Raw genomic sequence first — 22,655 nt, forward strand, 5'->3', positions numbered from 1 at the left:
CTCCAACTATAAACTCTCACTCTTTGCTGATGATATAATGTTGTTCACCTTGGCAGAACCTAGTGTATCTCTGCAAGGGGTAGAAAAGGAAATAGTGTCCTTCAGCAAGGGCTCGGGGTTCAAAATGAATTTTTGAAAAAATCTGAGTTGTTGAATATTAATTTATCTTCTCCGGAGGTTCAACATATTTCCAATCATTTTTCCTTTCGATGGGCTAAAAAATCTCTGAAATACCTGGGTTTATACCTCAATGCTGAGGTTACGGAACTGTATCCTCCTTAATTATGTCCCACTGATGCGAAATATCGATAGAGATTTAGATAAATGGTATAGGGAGCCTTCACCTGGTTCGGGCGAATAGCCATTATAAAAATGAATGTCCTACCTCGATATCTTTATTTGTTTTCCACATTACCCGTATTTCTCTCCCCACACCTATTACGCAGGCTACAAAAAAAATGTTTTGACTTTATCTGGCGATGTCGACCACCCAGAGTAGCCCGCCGCACCCTATTTCAGCCTAAGCTACGAGGAGGGTTGGGAGTGCCTGATCTATATGCCTACTATGCTGCCTCGCAATTGTGGGCACTACTGGATATGGCAAGAGAGCAAACGCCTAAGCAATGGGTCTCTATTGAACAGTTCATGTTGGGCTCTATCCCCCTAGGAGCACTTCCATGGCAGCCACGGTCCACTTGGAGATTTCTCCCACACATTCCCTGGACCCTACACACCACTTTAAAGATATGGGCTCAATGGAAACCTAAATTGATAGGGGATCACTCCTACTTCTATCAAACCACCCTTTTCTATAATAAAGAATTTGCAATTGGCTATCAGTCTAAGGTCTTCCGAATGTGGCAGTCAGCAGGTATAAATACTATAGGTCACATGTTTCAAGGTGGGGAGATATTACCTTGGGACCAGTTGGCTGATATACACTAGATCCCAATAACTTCCTGGCCTATGCACAGCTTCATCACTTTCTTAAAGGTATTATTACTACAGGGAAACTACGGTTGACTAGATCTCTTTTAGAAATTTTTTTATCTATACGCTGACAACTAAGGGGATTTCAAACATATACCAGGCATTATTTGATGTAAAATCTCCGATCCCCAGCTCATATTCGGAAATGGGAAGAGGATTTGGGGGGACCGCTCATGACAAAAGCCTGGGGCACAATCTTTAAGAGAGCAAATACATGTGCTATATCTGCCAGACTACAAGAACATAGCTATAAGATGGTATATAGATGGCACTTCGATCCTGAACGCTTACATAGGATATACCATTCCATTTCCTCTGATTGTGGCGAGAATGCGGAGGATTAGGTTCTTATCTCCATATATGGTGGACATGCCCGAAGATCATTCCCTTTTGGAATGCCTTGGCTAGCTGGCTGGTTCAATTACTGACCCTGCACATCACGTGGGAGCCTGTGGCTGCCTTATTAAATGCACCAGTCGATGGGCTAGATCAGTTTCAGCAAAAATTGTGCATCTTTCTGCTGATAGCGACTTGTATCTCCCTTGCACAACACTGGAGGACTACCAAACTTCCAACGTTAGCTGAGGTCCTAGCCAAAGTGCAGGTGTATCGACGGCTGGACCATTTAACGGCAGTCAAGTATAATCGCCTAGCTAAGTACTATAAAGTGTGGCAACCTTTACTTGACTGGGTACCCACAGGGGACTCAATTTTATAGACCTTTCCTTTATCACTGTCTAACCTGGCGACATGTTCCACTTGAGACTCATTAGTTAATGCTATGTTCCACTTCCTGTTTGCAGAGAACCCTCAATGTATTCATAAGATCTGAAGATGCATGAGGATATCCCAAACACTTAACTATATGGAGCTGAATGTATACACACTCGCTCTCTTACGGAATGCTTCCTGACTGATTTATGAATATGATATTCCATCTTAAGCTCCTTAAAGCATAGCTTTGTACACCTGATCCAACAGAATGGCACTTTGTGGATAGGTATTATGAATGGCACAGATGTCAGTTCCCGAGGGGGGGAGGGGATGGGGAATGACTTATGGGCTCATTTACCTGTTGGAATTACAATCTGCTTTTGAATAAGCTGAGATGTCATGTTTTTCTTCACAATATTGCTATGACTGTTACTAATATATAACTGTTATCTCATTGTGAAATGTGTTAATATTTGAATTTGACATTGTAAATTATTTGAAAATCTCAAAAATTTAAATAAAAAAATTATAGTAATTTGTAATGCATCATCTATCTAAACATATTTGTATATTTAAATTCATTTCTGCTAATTATATACAAATGATATACAAATATTTGTCTCACATTTTGTCCTTTTCGGGTACTCTGAGTTGGCCACCCACTAGACTATAGTTACCACAATATATTAAGCTGCTAATACCAGCCCAAAAGGAAGAACAGACAAAGTCATCTAGTGACTCGGTCCTTAGAAGTTCTGTTTATGCAGCCCAACATATCAAGCTATATTTCTTAAATATTGACGACCTTCCTCGTCTCTAAGGGCGTCACACTACTCTATAGCTTCCCAACCAGACCAGCCTCCTTTTTTACGCAAGCGCAGCTCAGCGCCACCGCGAATTATTTCACACTGCCGACGTCGACCCTCACTTTTTGCCTGCTAACTTTGGCAACATGACATAACGACCAAAATGACCTACTCCGCATGCGTTCCAGCCAGCACAGCGGACGCAAGCGCACTAGAGACACTCGAGAGTTATTACACGAATAGAAGGCGACACGCATTGCCCCAACAGTTGGCAGAGCGCATGGGTGGGCTGTGGTTCTTTGCTCGCAGTGCAGTGTGGGAGGAGCCCGGGCGCTCCCAGGTAACAGTGAACGCTGGAGGTGTAATCGCTGCCCGTGGCGGAGTAAGAGGGGGAGCACTCTCCCGCGGTTCGCAGTAACACGCAAGATGCAGACGGAGGACGCCCGCTACCTGAAGAGGTACGCAGAGGGAAGCTAGGCTCAATGCTGTGGCGAGAGGCACGGGCCCTGTGATGAATAGAGGGATCGGACGGAGGAGATGAAATTGACCAGGATGGACCAGGGGTGGCGAGGAAGAGAAGGGAAAGCAGGGACTAGACTGGATATGGGCAGAGGATGTGTTGTGCATGGGAATGGATGTGAAGAGACAGTTTTATCTGTGCCTGCTTCCCAGCCTATTATCTTCGTTACTTTTTCGCGTAGTCACACTGATAAACACTTTTTTTGTTTGTTTGTTTTTTTACTCCCTTTTGTGAGAAGTTTAATTCTCCCTGCTTGGACAAGATCCAGAACAGTTTGGTGTCACCATTGGAATCAGATGAGAGAGTGTTAACCACTCTCCAAGACTAAGAATGTATTTATATTTATATTTTGCCCGAAGCGGGCGTGCATAACAGAAAACGTAAAATTTTAACAGGCATAAAGCAGATAGGTTTAGCAGATATCTAAAATGAAGTCCTCAACATGTATTTACATAGCTATTATATATCATTAAGCAAAAAGGAATATATTTTACTAAATCATCCTGTATAAACATAAAACCATATGCCCCCACCCAGGCCATTAGGCGCCCTAGGAGAAACACACCCTTGCCACACACAATTAAAAATTATGCATTTATAATAGATTTTACATGAACAAGAACATTTAACTACAGTCTTCTGAGATAAAAAATATCATTTATAACATATATATTATATTTACATGTAGTGCTGCAAAAAAGTTTAAAAAAACCCTTGGCATTGGTATTAGATTTATTTATTTATTTTATATACCGGCATCAGTATGCAAACATCATACCGGTTTACATCGTAACTAACAGACTGAAAATACAATTAACAGGGCAGGGTAAATACAGGGCGCGTAAATACAAGTGCAGAAGGTAGAGGAAAAGAGAAAACATCAACTTTGAACGGTAACAGGAAGGCTAAAAACAAGAGTCTATATACAATTTAAGTACAATATACAATTTACAATGTACAATATACAATTTAAGTACAATATACAATTTAAGTACAATTTTAGATCTGTTGTAATGTGTGTTGGGTATGGGCTTAGCTTTTAGAAAGCCACAAGTAAACTGATTTACTGTTTCAAAATAGTAAATCTCCCAGATCAAAACTCCAATAACCGCCAGCACTCACACACTAACAACCCTACTTATGAAAAGGCAAAACTGCAAATATAACACCAGGCCCTAAAACACCAATACACCTAATATTAGGAAAACAGAAAAAGCCAAACTGCTATAGATCCCTACACAGAACCTGCACGCTAGCAAAATACCTCAACTCAATTACACATGCAAAATACAAACATCATCACAAAATTGCAGAATAAAATAACCATAAAGTATTAATAAAAACATCTAGACAAAAACTGAACTGTTAACCACAACAGAAATATTACAGTTCCTCAGAAAACATCAAACAGAATCAGGAAATAGAATCAATAGAAGTAAAACCATACTAATAAATAGAATATTTCAAAACAGCGGACAAATAGAACAACATCTAATCATTTAAAACTCATATACATTTTCTAAAGACCAATAAAATATTTCAAACACCATCCAATACTTAAAACTCCTTCTTACAATTCCTAACATCATCGCCAAACCTTTGGCCGACATAAACTGTTCACTCACAAACGGAACAGTCCCAGACGCCTTGAAAACAGCCTCGCTGAAACCTTTACTAAAAAAACCCAACCTGGACCCATCTAATCCCACAAATTTTTGCCCTATCGCTAACTTACCTTTCATAGCCAAGCTAATGGAAAAACTGGTCAATATTAGACTCACAGACTACCTCGAATCCCACGACATCCTATACCCATCGCAATTCGGTTTCAGGAAACGCAGAAATACAGAAACTCTCCTACTCTCATTAACTGACAACATCCTGTTGGGCCTCGACAAAGGTCAATCATACCTTCTAGCTCTGCTAGACATCTCTGCAGCGTTCGACACAGTGAACCACACAATCCTCATCGACCGTCTCATGGAAATAGGTATCTCAGGTGCGGCTCTCCTCTGGCTAAAATCCTTTCTAAGCGATAGATACTACAAAGTAAAAATAACCAACAAGGAGTCGCACCCGGTAGCTGCCAAACAAGGAGTTCCCCAGGGTTCCTCACTCTCGCCGACCCTATTCAACATATATCTTCTTCCCCTTTGCCAACTCCTCGATAACCTCAACCTCACATACTTCATCTATGCGGACGACGTACAGATCCTAATCCCCATCAAGGAACCCATCTCCGACACGCTAAACTACTGGAATAGCTGCCTTCACGCCATCAACTTCCTTCTCACAAGTCTCTGCCTCGTTCTCAATACGTCCAAGACCGAACTGCTAATCATTTCCCCCAATGATAACAACATTCTAGCCAACAATACTAACATACCTCTAGTAAATCAAGTGAGAGACCTTGGAGCCTTCCTAGACTCCAGAATGAATTTTAAAAAATTCATCAACAACACCACCAAAGAAGGCTTTTACAAATTACAGGTATCAAAACAACTTAGACCTCTCCTTCACTTTCATGACTACCGTTCGGTCCTTCAAGCCATACTATTCTCAAAGATAGACTATTGTAATGCGCTGTTACTTGGTCTCCCGGCCTCTTCTACCAAACCTCTTCAAATGCTGCAAAACGCAGCAGCCAGGATCCTCACAAACTCCCGCCGCATGGATCACATCACCCCGATTCTAAAAATACTTCACTGGCTACCCATTCGCCACAGAATTCTCTTCAAGACACTTACCATTATCCACAAAACCTTATTTCAAGAATCCTCGCTCCAACTTACCATACCCCTCAAACATCACTCCTCTGCAAGACCCACCAGATCTGCATATAGAGATTCCCTCCAAGTTCCCCCCAAAAAATCCATTTGTCACAACTCTATAGAAAAACGGGCACTATCAACTGCTGGAACTCCCTCCCGCCAGATCTCCGCCAGGAACATTGCCATATCACGTTCAGAAAAAAATTAAAAACTTGGCTGTTCGCCCAAGCCTACCCCTAAAAAAAAAAAAAAAAAAAAGCCTCTGGGTCACCCACACAGTCTCTTACCTCACAGATGCGTCCATTACCGCAACTCAAAGGAACTGTTGCCCAACCAATTGCACTATCTTATAATTTGCTTAATTTCATATTCTTTATGTAAATTTGTAAATATGCTTAATTTTGCACATATACTAGATAAAATCGTACATAATTCTTATCCTGTAAGCACCCCCTCCTCCTTTTGCCCTTCCCTCCAGTTAGAATTTGTTTAACTTAACTTTTAAAATTTGTTAGAATTTGTTTAACCTATTTTCTCTCTAACAGCCTAGTTCTACATTCCCTGTTATAATGTAACTATTTTGTTCTTTTTGTTGTTGTTTGCTCTGTTAACTGGTTACCCCTTGTTTACTGTAAACCGGTACGATAAGACCTGGTCTTGAGCATCGGTATATTAAAAGAATTTAAATAAATAAATAAATAAAACTTTTAAAAAGATTTTTAAAAAATCCCCGGCAGTTCATATCTGGGATCTTTTGATTTCCAGATGCCCTGAGATTCCCCTGCTAATTCACGACAGAGGTTAATCCATACAATCTCTTATACATACATGCTCAATTATAGAACATGCTCTTGCATGCACAGATGTGCGCTCTCGGACACAGCAACACACGCATGGACACGTTCTTTCACGTGCGTGCATGCATGGACACACAGACACGCTCTTACGTGCGTGATACTGTTTAAGGCGCACGTGCTCTCACGGTCATGCTCTTTCACGCGTTTGTATTTTTTCCTTTGAATCCACTTTAAGAACATAAGAGATTGCCATGCTGGGTCAGACCAAGGGTCCATCAAGCCCAGCATCCTGTTTCCAACAGAGGCCAAACCTGGCAATTACCCAAACACTAAGAAGATCTCATGCCACTGATGCAATTAATTGCAGTGGCTATTTCCTAAGTAAGCTTGATTAATAGCCGTTAATGGACTTCTCCTCCCAGAACTTATCCAAACCTTTTTTGAACCCAGCTACACTAACTACACTAACTACATCCTCTGGCAACAAATTCCAGAGCTTTATTGTGCGTTGAGTGAAAAAGAATTTTCTCAGATTAGTCTTAAATGTCCTACTTGCTAACTTCATGGAATGCCCCCTAGTCCTTCTATTATTTGAAAGTGTAAATAACCAATTCACATCTACTCATTCAAGACCTCTCATGATCTATCATATCCCCCCTCGGCCGTCTCTTCTTCAAGCTTCAGCCTTTCCTCATCCCCTTTATCATTTTGGTTGCCCTTCTCTGTACCTTCTCCATCGCAACTATATCTTTTTTGAGATGTGGTGACCAGAATTGTACACAGTATTCAAGGTGCGGTCTCACCATGGAGCGATATAGAGGCATTATGACATTTTCCGTTTTATTAACCATTCCCTTCCTTGCTTTTTTGACTGCTGCAGCACACTGAGCCGATGATTTTAAAGATTTATCCACTATGATGCCTAGATCTTTTTCCTGGGTGGTAGCTCCTAATATGGAACCTAACATCGTGTAACTACAGCAAGGGTTATTTTTCCCTATATGCAACACCTTGCACTTGTCCACATTAAATTTCATCTGCCATTTGGATGCCCAATCTTCCAGTCTTGGAAGGTCCTCCTGTAATGTATCACAATCCGCTTGTGATTTAACTACTCTGAATAATTTTGTATCATCCACAAATTTGATTACCTCATTCGCATTCCTTTCCAGATCATATATATATATATATTGAAAAGCACCGGTCCAAGTACAGATCTCTGAGGCACTCCACTGTTTACCCTTTTCCACTGAGAAAATTGACCATTTAATCCTACTCTCTGTTTCCTGTCTTTTAACCAGTTTGTAATCCACGAAAGGACATCGCCTCCTATCCCATGACTTTTTAGTTTTCTTAGAAGCCTCTCATGAGGGACTTTGTCAAACGCCTTCTGAAAATCCAAATACACTACATCTACCGGTTCACCTTTATCCACATGTTTATTAACCCCTTCAAAAAAAAATGAAGCAGATTTGTTAGGCAAGACTTGCCTTGGGTAAAGCCATGTAGACTGTGTTCCATTAAATCATGTCTTTCTATATGCTCTACAATTTTGATCTTGAGAATAGTTTCCACTATTTTTCCCGGCACTGAAGTCAGGCTCACTGGTCTATAGTTACCCGGATCGCCCCTGGAGCCTTTTTTAAATATTGGGGTTACATTGGCCACCCTCCAGTCTTCAGGTACAATGGATGATTTTAATGAAAGGTTACAAATTTTAACTAATAGATCAGAAATTTCATTTTTTAGTTCCTTCAGTACCCTAGGATGCATACCATCCTGGTCCAGGTGATTTGCTGCTCTTTAGTTTGCCAATCTGGCCTACTACACCTTCCTCAGGGGCAGGTTATGATATCATAACTATTGCTAAGCTTCTAGCTGCATAAGCTGCAAATGATTAGTAGATCGGACTGTTCTTCAGTGGGTAAAAACGTCGACAGGCTTTCTGATGCGGCATCCTTTCTAAAAAAAAAAAAAAAGTTTTAAAAAGTTAAATGATAAAAATCTGTATTTTTGATGGGAGAGTTGTTTTGAATATTTCAGTAGCGGTTTCCTTTTTTCTTACAGTATTTTTATAAGACATTTTTTATTGTTTTATCCTCGTTTTTAACAGTTATTTAGTACAATATGTGGAATATATTGTACTATATATATCCGCATGAGGATATATAGTACAATATTTATTGTACTATATATCCGCATGAGGTGCTGTATATAGGCAAACACCACTTTCATTATTCAACAGGTAGTTAATTTTGTTTATTTTTTCACCTTGTGTTGATTTTATATGGGTACCGGTTGTAGACACATTTTCAAATGGGAGGATAATGCTTAACATATGAACTAATGTGGAACAATGGGAGTTCATTTCTTTACACTAATTAAGAAACATATCAAACCCCTGTTTTATGCTTTTAATAGCTCAATGATACACAGCAAATTACATGATTATTAATCGATTCTATACTCTTACCAACCCCTGTTTTGTTACACAATTCTTTTATAATATATGACCACTAGTTTACTTTATCTTTCAATCATGGGCAAAGTTTCAATCAGTTCTGTATCTTTCGTCTGACCATAACTATTAATTTGATGGGTAACATTTATGTGGTTTCCTTTATTGTTTAGTCTTATCCAGTACTGTTTGTATAAGTTTTGATTTTTTTAATCATGTATTATGTTATGCATGGTTTTATATGTGTTTATATGTTTATACATTTGCATATTTGTTTCATTTGTGTCTATGTAGCCCCTGAAGCAGCTCGATAGAGCGAAACTCGGCCTGAGTCGGGCTTTTTACTACGAAATATTAATAAACTCCTTGGTGTTTACCGATCTTCTTCTTCGTGTGGTTCCAGTTGTTTTGCATGTTTGTTTTTTATGGTCACTTTATTCTGTATTTGGTGAGGTTTTGCATGTATGACTGAGGTGAGGTATACTGCTAGCTAGCATATAGTTTCTACAGCTGCCTGGCCTGTTCTGTTTTCCTAATAAGGGGTATATTGGCAAGGAGGGGGGAAGGAAAGACATTTTTCTTTTGTCCATTTTATAGAACTGTTTTTACATGAGGAAAAACATAGCAGTTTCAATCATATCTTTATATAATTCTTGAATATTTTAATAGACAATTGTCAGCTGCCATGCCTCATAAAACATCAAACAAAATTAAGAAATATAAAACAATCATAATAAAACCATACCAATAAATATTTCAAAACAGCTATGAATAGAATAACATACAATATTTAAAAATTCACACACATTTTTAAAATTTTCAAAACACCAGTAAAACAGTAAAAACAGCTGACATACCAAATAATATCCAATAATTAACATTTCTAAAGATAAAAAAAAAAATCTGCACAGCATACCTAGAAACTTTTGATTTCCATTCACTGTGAGATTGCCATAAATTAGTTGGGATTGGTGAGGGTGCAAAGAAAAAAAAAAAAAAGCAGAGACTGTCTTTCCCTTTCCCTCTCCCCCTCCCCCCAGACCCTTCCCCAGCCTAAAATTGCCCAAAACACAAAAAATTTGCAAATTGCATTATAGGCATAATGCATGATATCACACAAACTGTCTCCTCTCTCAATCACACATGCATGTGCGCACACATGCTTTTTACATGCAGGCTTTCAGCCAGGCTGACACCCGCACATAGGCTCTTGCCCACCCATCCACATACACAGGCTTACGCATACACTCTTGGGGTTTGGGCCTCTTCTTCAGCCACCAATGGGATGGGGTCCGCTGGCAGCTGCTGGGTCCTCCCTCTCTTTTTGGCTGCCACGGGGATGGGGTCCGTGGCAGTCAGCCCACCAATGGGATGAGGTCCACTGGTGGCCACCAGGTTTTCCCTCTCTTCTGCTGTGCAGTGACCTGCAGTGGCAGGAGTTGTGTCTAACCAAACAGCACCTGCTGCCACGGGGCTGGTCTCACGCTAACAGCTGCAAGACTGGCTCCACCGCAGCAGGAGATGACTTTTGCTTAAATGTGACTCCTGCTGCTGGCGTGGGGTGGGGGAGGCTTCGCCACACAGTAGTGACGCCGTTGTGGCTTGGGGTTGCCTGCTTGCATCGATAGCAGCGGCGGCTGGAGTCTCCACTGAGCTGCCGTTTGGTGCCGTGCCACTAAATTGACTTCGCGTGCCATAGGTTGCCGACTGCAGCTCTAGGACATTTGTTTTCAAGACCATACAAGTCCCCTAAAGGGTTGTGTTTTGAGCTGTTAGGTTGGGCCAACGAAAGGTATGGCAACCTAGAAAGATTTCAGCCTTTTCCAGGACTAGTATAGCTCTTAGGAATTTGCACTCCTTATGTTAAGAACATAAGAACATAAGAAAATGCCATACTGGGTCAGACCAAGGGTCCATCAAGCCCAGCATCCTGTTTCCAACAGTGGCCAATCCAGGCCATAAGAACCTGGCAAGTACCCAAAACTAAGTCTATTCCATGTTACCATTGCTAATGGCAGTGGCTATTCTCTAAGTGAACTTAATAGCAGGTAATGGACTTCTCCTCCAAGAACTTATCCAATCCTTTTTTAAACACAGCTGTACTAACTGCACGAACCACATTCTCTGGCAACAAATTCCAGAGTTTAATTGTGCGTTGAGTAAAAAAGAACTTTCTCCGATTAGTTTTAAATGTGCCCCATGCTAACTTCATGGAGTGCCCCCTAGTCTTTCTACTATCCGAAAGAGTAAATAACCGATTCACATCTACCCGTTCTAGACCTCTCATGATTTTAAACACCTCTATCATATCCCCCCTCAGTCGTCTCTTCTCCAAGCTGAAAAGTCTGCTTCTCTTTGGATGCTAGTCTTTTGTTCTTATGCTGGTGTATGACTGCTTACTGTATGGGTCCACTGTTCTTCCAAGGTGAGAAGTTTAAAGGTCCTTTTCTGGTTCAAAGCATCTTTCTTAAAGTTGCAGCTCCGGTGCTGTGAAATCATCTGGGTCCTCTCTCTGATTTCTTGTCAGTCTGTACTGAAAAGGTTTTCTTACGTACTTGGCCCATTTATTGCACTAAGAATTCTTCTGGGGAATTAGTGCTTTTGTTGCCCCCCCCATCCATGGTTCATCTTATCTTCTCGCTTCCCAGCTCTCCTGATTTGCCCTGCTCGTCTCTCTTCTCGGGGCTCTACATCTGAAGAAGCCTTATTCTCGTCACTCTACCTTGAGGGGTCTGCCCCACCAGCTTGGGTCATACCCCTGTGCGTTTGTATCGGTATGTGGAGGTCAAGTGCCACTTCTGTGTGTTTAGCAGTCATTCTCTTCTCCTTTTTTCTCTGGTGGTTAACATGTTTCAGTTTAATTTCTGTGTCAGCGGTATGTTTTGTTGCAAGCTTGGCATCTCTTTATTGGCTCCTTGCATCTTGCCATTTGGCTCGAGAGTGCCTTTCTCCATGCTGGCTGGTTGGATCGTTTGGTATTGGCTAACATCCTGACGGGCGCCCTGGTGAGGTTTACCGTACCCTTAATTAGTTGTCATGCCTGTGTTAAGGCTCTTTCCGTTTCCACAGTATGTTGTTTCCTGTCTTCTGTTGGGTAGGTTATAGCCAGAGCTCTGGACAAAGCAAGACATTCCTTGCAGGGCTTGTCATTTCTCTAAAGTATTTAGTGTTCAGACCAGCATTTCAAAAATCAATAGTACTCAGGTTAACATAACATATGGCAAGTTGGAGCTGCTATTTTGTTTAGCACATTTTTGGGAATAAAATGTGCTGCTCTCCACAGCTCAGTGGTTGCTAAGGATGTGTAAAGGGCAGCAGCTCAGGGAGAGAAGGCAGAAAAGTCTCATTCATCTCTGCCAGGGGACAGGTTTCAAGGCCTATAGCTGAGGATCAGGCTAGGTTTTGTGGTGATGAGGAGCCTTACAGACTTATTCCTTACTTAAGATACCCAGTTTGGCAATGTGGAAACAGTTCATTAACTCCCATCTGCCTGTTACAGAGCAGTGAAGTTGAGCTGTGTAAATATTTATTTTTTTCCTGCAAATGTACCTTCCGATAGCCTGCAAGAATAGCAGCCAAAGGTTTGATACAAAATGAAGTAGTAGTTTTTTATTGTACAAATGTTACAATTGTACGTCCCAACAAGGAATGATTTACCTGGCCCTTCAATGACACACGCGTTCAATAGGAAACGGGACTCCCAACTGGATTTTCAATGCACAGTGGCTGGCATTGGCCTGTTCAGTCCAGAGAATCTGTATAATGTAATACTGCTCCGCAAACATGAGGCCCCTGAGTGAAAACAATATCAAACTGGCCTTCTTAATAACAAGTAATAACCAATATATCTGTCCCTATCCAGTCAGGTTTTGGTTTTCTTAACATAGAAACATGATAGCAAATAACACCAGTAGCAGCAGTGGTATCCCAGCTTCTGGCCACCAGCCTTTTTCTTCTGTTCTGCTACCCTCGGCAAGGTGAGAGTCTCTTAGCAATCCCTTTCCAAAAAATAGCAATGCGCAGTAAATGATATGTTTGGAAGCCCTTTGTGTTTTCTCTACCTTGGGGGAGGGCTCTCTTGTCTCCTGGCTGGTAATCCATTGCCTGAACACTTGGCAGCTGCTTCCTGCACATGGAAAAACAGCCCCCAGTTCTCATGCACTGCCCCAAATGTTATCAGTAGTGCTTTTAATCCCGGGAAAGGGTTTCAGTATAGTTGACTTTTCAAGTTGGTCGTACCGAAGTGCTCCTTTAAAAGAGAGCCCATAGGAAGGATGCGGACTAATTTGTGTTTTGTTCCTGAGTTGTACTGTTCAGGGAGCCTTTTCTGAAGTACTTTCTAGTTTATTCTCCTGTCTCCATATTTTTTCCACTTTGTTACTTTTCTATTTACATCTGTCGTCTTCATTTTTTTTAAATTTCTTTTCTTCTCAGTGTGAGTGAAATATGGGCAATGTGTGTCAAAAATTAGACTGTCATACTGGGTCAGACCATCCTGTTTCCAACAGTGGCCAATCCAGGCCACTTGGCAAGTACCCAAACATTAAATAGAACCCTTATTGATTAATAGCAGTTCATGGACTTCTCTAGGCAGTCCTCTCAGATAGTGCCATGCTTGTGGCATATGTGAACAAGCAGGGAGGCATTTCTGGCCCCAGGCTTAGGGAGGAAATGAGTAGCTTACGCAGTTGGGCAGAAAAGGATCTGTTCCAGTTATCAGCATCTCATGTTGCAGGAAAGGAAAATGTGTAAGCAGCCTTTCTCAGCAGGAGCAAGCTGGACTCAGAGGAGCGAAAACTCAGATGATAGTGGAGCAATAGGGAGCGCCGGCAGTGAACTTAATGGCAACCCCAGCCAGTGCAAAAATGGACAGGTTCTTCAGTTGCCAAAAAGAGGCAGGATCCAGTGGGATAGATGCCTTGATCCTGTCTTGGACGAAGGGCAGGCTACTGTATGTGCCTCTGATAGGCAAGGTGATTAAAGAGGATAGAAAATAACACCTTAGAAAGTACTTTTGTTTTTCCCTGACAGGCTAACATCTTTTGTTTGCTTGTTTTTTCTGTGCTTTGTACACTGTATTTTTAATGTATACGTATAATTTTGTTCATTTTTTAATATGTATGTTCCTCTGTAATCCGCTACGAATTACTGGAAGTACGAGGACAAGAAATTAGCTTACACCTAATTCTTTTTAATTAATTTTTAACTCTGTTCCTTTTTGACTATTTCATTAGTATCCTCAAGTCTTTCAATCCCCCTAGATGTAGCTTCCCCCCCCCCTCGTTGCCACTGTTATTTATTGTTATACTGTAAAGCGCTGTTGCTGTTTTTATTGTTTATCTGTAAACCGATATGATGTTCTCCAACGAATGTTGGTATAGAAAAAACATTAAATAATAAATAAATAAGATAAATGTTGGTAGCCCCGGTTTGGCCAAGGAGGTCATGGCATGCAGACCTAATAAGGCTCCTAGTGGGGACTCCACTGAGCTCCCCAGAAATCAAGGATTGCTCTGGCAGAGTCCAATGCCGATGGAAGATCCATCTCCATTTTGTCTTATGACCTGGCCTTTGAAAGGGCACAGCTGTGAAGCAGAGGGTACTCCCGGCAGTAGTGGCAACCATGCTGAAAGCTCATAAGAATTCAACCTCATTAGCCTACATTCAAAGTTGGAGGCTATTTGAAGCTTATTGCCAGAAGAATAGAGTTTCTCCATGGAAGGTGGACTTCTTAAAAAAAAAAAATGTTTATTGACCTTATATTCTGAATCTTCCAGCAGTAGCTCAGTGCAGATTACAGCATTATATTCTTGCAAATCTTGGAGGACTTGCAGAAGGGTTTGGACAAAGACTTAGCACTCAGTTCATTGAAGGTTCAGGTGGTGGCCAGGGGCTGCCCAGGAAGCCAGGGGCTGCCCAGGAAGCTGGATGTAGTGCACTTTTTAAAAGGGGTGAAGCATATTTGACCACCCTTCAAATCAATTTTTCCTTAACCTGGTCCTTAGAGCATTAGTATGGGCACTCTTTGAACCCATGAAGCAAGCATCCATTAGGGATCTAACATTGGACTACTATTCTGGTAGTGCTTCTTGAAGTTTCAGGCCCTGCCATGCAGGGAGCCCTACTTAATAATTTCGCCCCACTCAGTCGCTTTCAAACCAGCGCCCTCATTCCTTCTGAAGGTGGTATCTCCATTTCACCTGACTCAGGTGGTATCTCTGCCAGCATTCAGGAGGGAGGAATGTAGGGTGGAAGGATATCTGTCTCTGCAGGGCTGCCACCTGGTCAACCCTGCAGTTGTTTTCCAAGCACTGCAGGTTGTACATACAGGGAAGGAAGAAATTACCTTTGGTTCCAGGGTCCTTAAGGCAGCCATGTCTTCCACCAGCCCGGCATAGTGGTAGCTTTTGTATCGCCCAAGTGAAATGGACTGGCCTAGCAGGAGGAAAAGGAGCTAAATAGATATCTAGATATAGATATCTTTAATTTTTAGAAGGTACCATTCATTCCTCTAGTCTTTGAAAGGTCCTGCTCATTCCTCAACAAAGGCCCTCGTTTCATCTGACACTGGGTTTCATCAGGAGAAAGAGACCATATTGAGAAGATAATCACTTAATACTACAAATAAATGTTTGAAACAATCTGTCGGGCCGATACAGTAAAAACGCGGGAGAGCGGGCAAACAGGCCACTCTTCTGTGCGCACGATACAGTAACTTAATTTATTTAAATTAGGACCTGCAGTAAAAAGTGGCGCTAGGGACTCTAGCGCGTCCCTAGCGCCTCTTTTGAAGGAAGCGGTGGCTGTCAGCGAGTTTGACAGCTGACGCTCAATTTTGCCGGCATTGGTTCTTGAGCCCACTGACAGCCACGGGCTCGGAAACTGGACGCCGGCAAAATTGAGCGTCCGGTTTTCGACCCGACAGCCGCGGGCCCATTTTACATTTTTATTTTTTTTTAAATTTTTTACTTTTTTAAACTTTCGGGACCTCCGACTTAATATTGATGATATTAAGTCAGAGGGTGCACATAAAAGCAGTTTTTACTGCTTTTCTGTGCACTTTCCCGGTGCCCGAAGAAATTAGTGCATAGCTTTGGGTAGGCGCTAATTTCTGAAAGCAAAATGTGCGGTTTGGCTGCACTTCTTACTTCTGAATCGCGCGGGAATACCTAATAGGGTCATCAACATGCATTTGCATGTTGCGGGCGCTATTATGTTCGGGGGTGTTGGACGTGCGTTTTGGACACGCTATTACCCCTTACTGAATAAGGGGTAAAGCTAGCGTGTCCAAAACGCACGTCCAAATGCTGGCCATCCCTCAGCACAGTGGCTGTGCCGGAGGCCTCGGTCCAGCCCCCAGCATGCCCCTTTTTGCAAGCCCCGGGACATACATGCGTCCCGGGGCTTGCGTGCGCCGCCGAACCTATGCAAAATAGGCTCGGCGCGCAGGGGCAGATTTTTTTCAGGTTACGCGCATAGCCTTTGAAAATCTGCCCCATATTGTATAACCCTCAGAGGATAACATCTTGTCACAAATCTGTTGTACATATGTTGAGATTGATTCTTAAATTCTTCTTTTGTGTCACAGACACCTCTTAGCCTTAAAAATTGTCCTACAGGTTTGTTGGATCACAGTCTATGAAGATAGAAACTTTCAAAATGAAGAAAGATATTTCTGTCCTTTGGTTTAGAAAAAATGGTGGTAGCCAGACATCCTTCTTGCTTATAAACTGTCAGATCTAGGAAAGATGTGCTGGCATGATGGTACTGGACAGTAAATTGCAAATGCAGATTGTTTGTATTGATCCATGTGGAAAACTGATTCAGATTTTCTTTAGTGCCCAAACAGATGAAAAAAAGTCATCTGTTGTAGGGGACACACAATACAGCTTTGGATAGCGACCATGGAATTAAATCAACTGTTTATATAGTGGTTTGCATTTATCGATATTGAGAATTTGACCCTTTTTGAAAAACTTATTTTGACGACGCATCAAGAGCTGAGTACTCATTTTTTAATTGCATAAAAAACCCCAAAAACCGATGAAAGGCACCGTTGATTACACATTAAGGGCTAGCAACAGAGGTTGCTATCAAGCTAATAGCGATATATTTTGCCTGAGCATATGAAGGTATGTATTGAATAATTTGCCATTAATATGCATACAGTATCACCTTTTAGGATTGGAAACAACATTGGTATTGGTAAATGTTAAGAGGAGTTTTTACAAAATAGTATATTCTCAATTTTTTCTCTGTCCTGGGACTATAATTAGGTCTATGAATTGTACCCATGTGGGGATTGATGACCAATATATAGATAGATAAATCTCTTCAAATTGTGCCACATAAAGACAGGCTACAGAGGGGCCATTGTGGCCTTTTGTGTTTGTAAAATCAATTTGTTAAAAATGAAAACATTTTTCTTTCAGTGCGATGGCCGCTATTTGAATTATGAATTAAATCTTACTGTCTGGAAACTGATTAGTAACCAATGTATCTCTAATTACTTGAAAAGCTGCATCTTGCAGAATATTGGTGTACAGGAATATAATATTCATTGTACCCAAAAAACAAGGTTCTTCCCACAATGAGTAAGACTAAAATTTGAATAAAATGAGAAGTGTCTTATATAAGATTTGATGTTAGGTATTAATGGGCTTAAAGAGCCACTGTACTTTGAAAGTGGCTCTAGTATGGACCCGATGCTTGAAACAGTTGGACGACCCAGAGTGGGGGCAAGTGATTTATGGATCTTCAGTACTAGATCATAATACAGGAGTATTAGGGAAAAGTTCAAATAAAAAATCATGCTCTCTTGAAGAAATACATTTCTTTAATAATCGCTCATCTAGTATCTGTTTAATCTGCCTCTGAATTGCATGAGTAGGATCTGCATCTAAAGGGAAGTAAAAACTAGTATCTGAAAGCTGCTGCACGGCTTCTTCATTATAGGGAGGAGGTGTCCATAATCACTGTGCTTCCGCCTTTATCAGCCGGTCGCATTATTTATTTATTTAGTTGCTAGTTGCAGCTGTAAAGCAATTCAGAAATGCTATCACCCAAAGCGATGAACAAAGATCACAGTTTAAACCAGGTACAAAATTCACATATCTAAAACAAAATCCTTGAAAATATAGATAATTCCAGCCCCCCTACAAATTTCTTATACTCCCAGTATTATCAATACATAAGGTACTCTGCAATTAGTGTGACATTTCAAAAACTGCAAAACAGCAAAGTCTAGTTGTCAACCATGTCTTTAGCTTTTTCTGAAATTTCATTAAATTTATTTTTCTCAATTCCAAAGGAAGGCTATTCCATAAACTTGGAATAACTCTTGAGAAAGATCTATTGCGCAAATGAGAATGGCCACATTTTTTTCACAGATGGAAGTAGTAAATACTGCTTCCCCACAGATCCCTTCATGCCATTCCAGAGAACCCTTCAATGAAGAGGAGCCAAAACCATTCAAAACTTTGAAAGCCAAAACCAGGTTCTTAAATTTACATCTATCTACTATAGGTAGCCAATGAAGTTGTAACAACAAAGATTTAGCAGATGTTCTCCTACATTTCCCCAAGACCATACAAGCAGCTGTATTTTCAACCAGTTGTAGTTTATGAATCAGTTTACCTGTAAACTCCAATACATTGCATTATAGTAATCCAACTGTGAAAGAATAAATGCTTAAATCACAGCTTTTAATGCTAACATATCCAAATATGGTCTCAACAGTTTTACCAATTTCAATTTGAAATAAGTATTGCGTGCTACCTGTGCAATTTATTTTTCCAAAATCAACTGAGTATCAAGCACCACCCCAAGGGGTTTCACCTGATCTTTAGGAGTCAACTCTATTCCCATCAGACTAGGTAAGAAGAATATCACCCATCCCTACTTTAAGTAGCTGAGTCTTTTCCAAATTAATGACCAATTTATTCTGAAGCCAACAAATTATTGCTTGTAAACGGGATTCAATCTAGAAACTACATCCTTAAGGTTTTTTCCTAGATATGCCATGATCTTCACAACGTCCGCATAAATAAAAGGGATCGAATCAACTGACCTAAAGGAATTAGAAATACATTAAAAAGAAGCGGTAACAGAACAGAGCCCTGTGACATGCCTAATTTTACCTCACATGGAAGGGACAGTGAATCTTGAAAAATCACAGATTGCTCTGTCCTGTTAAAAAAAAAAACAAAAAACCAAAACTAGACAACAATTTTAATACCTGGCCACCAATTCCAAGGAGCTCACATCGATGTAATAAAATAGAATGATCCACTAGATCAAAAGCACTAGATAAATCAATCGGAACTAATAAAGTCAATTGTCCTCTATCCAGATGTGGTAGTAGCCTCTCAGTTAAAGAAATTGTCAAGGTCTTTGTGCTGTACCCTTTCCTAAAACCCTCTTGGCTTATATCCTTATTGGACAAATAATCAGAAAGCTAATTAAATGCCAATTTCTGCAACAGTTTTGCCACAAAAGGTAAATTAGACACTGGTCTATAGTTTTCATATTCTCCAGGATCCAAATTCTCCTTTTTATTAATAAGGGAACAACTACTGTCTTCAAGAGAGATGGTACTTTGCTTGAATTTAGAGAGGCATTAATAAAAATCAATAACCCCTCTAAAACTTTATCAGAAAGATCTTTAAAAAACCTAGCTGGACAAGGATCTAACAATGAGAACATGAACTGGCTCAATAACACAATACAGTTCAATAACACAATACAGTTCCGCAAACACTCTAGAACCCCCAGACCGCAACACGCAGCTACACTCCAATTACCCCCTCACAAAACTACCAGACTCGACACAACCAGAAAACGTGCCTTTGCCTTAGCTGGCCCCTCCTGCTGGAACAGTTTGCCACCTGACCTTCGTCAGGAACTATGCCCAAAAAAATTCAAGCAGAAACTTAAAACATGGTTATTCTTAAAAGCCTTCACATAAAGCAACCACCTTCACTTCCAGCTACTCCCCCCTTGCTTCTCCCTGAGACCAAACTTATGTAAATTTGTAATTATGCATTATCCTTCGAGTTACATAATTTACTCCTCTCTAATATCTCTATAAAGTTGATGCCTAGTAATCTATTATAACGTATTTAATGTATTTATCATATGTATTAACGTTAATATATTCTTCTTAATTCTTCCTTTATTTTCCCTCTCCCTCCCCTTCCCTGTTTGCATTCCCTGATCCAATCTTTCCTTGTTATAATCTCCTAATGTCCTTTCTAAGTTGAATATTAATTGTAAAGCACTGCCGCTATTTTCTATCTGTTCCAGCGCTGCTGCTAAAATTTTGTTGAATGTACACCGACATGATGTTACTAAACGAATGTCGGTATATAAAGAACCTCAAATAAATAAAATAAATAAATAAACAATGTTTTCATTTTACTTAACAATAGTTTTAACTCAAAAAGGGAAATTTCATCAAAAGTATCCACACCCTCTCCTATAATGGTCTTTTCGAAAGAATCAGACTCGCAATTGATTTTCCTTCAATGACATCCTCTCTGAATTCCCCTCAATTACCTCTTCCTCAAAACTTCTCCCCACCAAGTCTTCATGAAGCAAAGCAATCTTATTTTGTAAAAAGCTAGCAAATTGATGGTAGGATCTGCATTGAGAGCTTGACAAGCATGCCTTTCTCCCCAAGTCAGGTTTTGACAGGAGTCCATGGATGATTTTTCAGTTCTGTAATGTCTTGTAGAATCAATTGTTCAAAGGTAGTTATGAAAGGGTACTGAGATCCCGGAGGTATCCATCTAGATTTACACGTGAATGTGTCAGAATGTTGGGGTATGTTGGAAAAGAAATGAGTGATTTTTAAGTTGATGGATGAACTTAAACAATTGGATTCAAGTCTGAATCGGATCATAGTGTGAGGTGGTTACAATTGAGTCCTTTTTCCAATAGATTTAGTTCATCTATTGATAAAACTTGGGATGACAGGTTGAACACTGATTTCATAGTCACTGTTGAGACTAGGTTACTCTCTTGTCTCTGGCAAATTGTTGTGTTCTTGATCAAGACTTGCTTAAGTTGTATCCCGGTGGCTGTTCTCTGCATTCAGCTGCGTTGGATAAAAAAATCTTGAGACCAGGAAGAAATCTCAGGTGATACAGCAGGCAAATTGAAAGATACTGTTTTTGGGTGGTAGTTCTTATGAAATTGGTGTGGATATGTATTCTATATCAGATCTTTCAGCTGCACCGGATGTGTATGTTTGAAAAGTTTAACATTGTGTAGGATGATTTTTACGCTCTTCATATTTGAATAAATGTTTGCTATAAAACAATTGAAAAATAAGAATATCCATTTCTAATGTAATATTTTAATACATTAATGTTCACTTTATATACTAGTGTGTGTATTTATGTATACATACACATATAGGAAAGAAAATTATCAGATAAGAACAATTTTACCATTTTCAGAATCTGAGTCAGCTGTCTGCATTCTTTAGAGAAGGAAACTTATAAACATTTGAATAAACTTAATCAGACATTTTCTTTAATCTTTTGTTTATGTAGTAATTTAGTGTAAAATTGTGAGGCATGACATTCTAGTTGAGTTAATTTTTCTTCTCTGGTTCATAGAGAATTGCTTGACCGTGCACCATCAGCACTACAGAGTCCTTCACAACCGGCTTGAGAAGTACTGCACTAGAGAAGTACTGCACTAAAGTACCTCCTGGCCCTGTCTGGTTTTCAGGATATTCAGACTGAATATGCATGAGATAGATTTGCATGCAGTGAAGCTAGTGCATGCAAATCTCTCATGCATATTCATAGTGGATAGGCTTGAGAAATGCTATTGTAGTACAAGTATGCCCTGTGCGGGCTCATTGGAGGAGGGTCGACTGTCCCAGCCTTTGCTTTTGAAGGGCTCTGTGCTGCTTCAGTAGGTCTGCCCCCAGTACTATAAATTCGTGTTAGCTTGGGGGGCGAGGGTTTGGAGCCCAACTGTGGCTGATTCATCCTGGGCCCTACACCCTCCTAAGGGGACAGGCCCTTGGCCCTGTAGACTAAGAATGGAGTGGGAATATACATCTCCAGCCTTTTCTAGGGTAGGTTTCAGTCTTGTAATTCAGTGCTTTTGACTGATTTTCAGGAAGGTGAAAGGAGGGAACATAGATGTTCACCCCACAGAGAAAGCCCTGGTCGTTCACTATGAAGTTGAGGCAACAATTCTTGGAGAGATGGGGGATCCTATGCTGGGAGAGAGGAAGGAGAGCCAAAAAATGTAAGTTGATATCAAATTACTTTTCTTTCTCTTCCTTTTCAACTTTTAATTAACAATTAATGTGCAAAATATATAAATGCTTCCTTTTTATTAAAACTCTACATATTTTTCCCAGTCAGCTGCCCTATAGAGATGCTGTTACTTATGTTGAGCAGAGAGTGGCATGCAAGACTTTATCTTGTATGGAGAGTCCTTGCACACCTGTGGGGACAGCCATTTTCCTGGTGCCTGAGGGGTTTGTGCGATGCTGTTTCTAGAGCTTTTCTGTTACTATATCCTGTCTCTGGCACATGCTATTCAAACCACATCTGGCCTCCCTTGACCACATTC

The 22,655-nt window shown here is 40.5% G+C and overlaps 1 protein-coding gene across 1 annotated transcript in view; it reads left to right on the forward strand.

The window, feature by feature from the left end:
* Positions 1-2,676: 2,676 nt before the first annotated feature.
* Positions 2,677-22,655, forward strand: part of KIFAP3 (kinesin associated protein 3) — a 204,249-nt gene continuing 184,270 nt past the window's right edge. The window contains exons 1-2 of the mRNA XM_029617575.1: positions 2,677-2,968; positions 22,194-22,325. Of these exons, the coding sequence (XP_029473435.1) occupies positions 2,937-2,968; positions 22,194-22,325 (164 nt within the window). The 5' untranslated portion in view covers positions 2,677-2,936. The remainder of the gene's footprint in view (positions 2,969-22,193; positions 22,326-22,655) is intronic.

Source organism: Rhinatrema bivittatum, chromosome 10 (assembly GCF_901001135.1).
Source record: "Rhinatrema bivittatum chromosome 10, aRhiBiv1.1, whole genome shotgun sequence".
Taxonomy (NCBI): Eukaryota; Metazoa; Chordata; class Amphibia; order Gymnophiona; family Rhinatrematidae; genus Rhinatrema; species Rhinatrema bivittatum.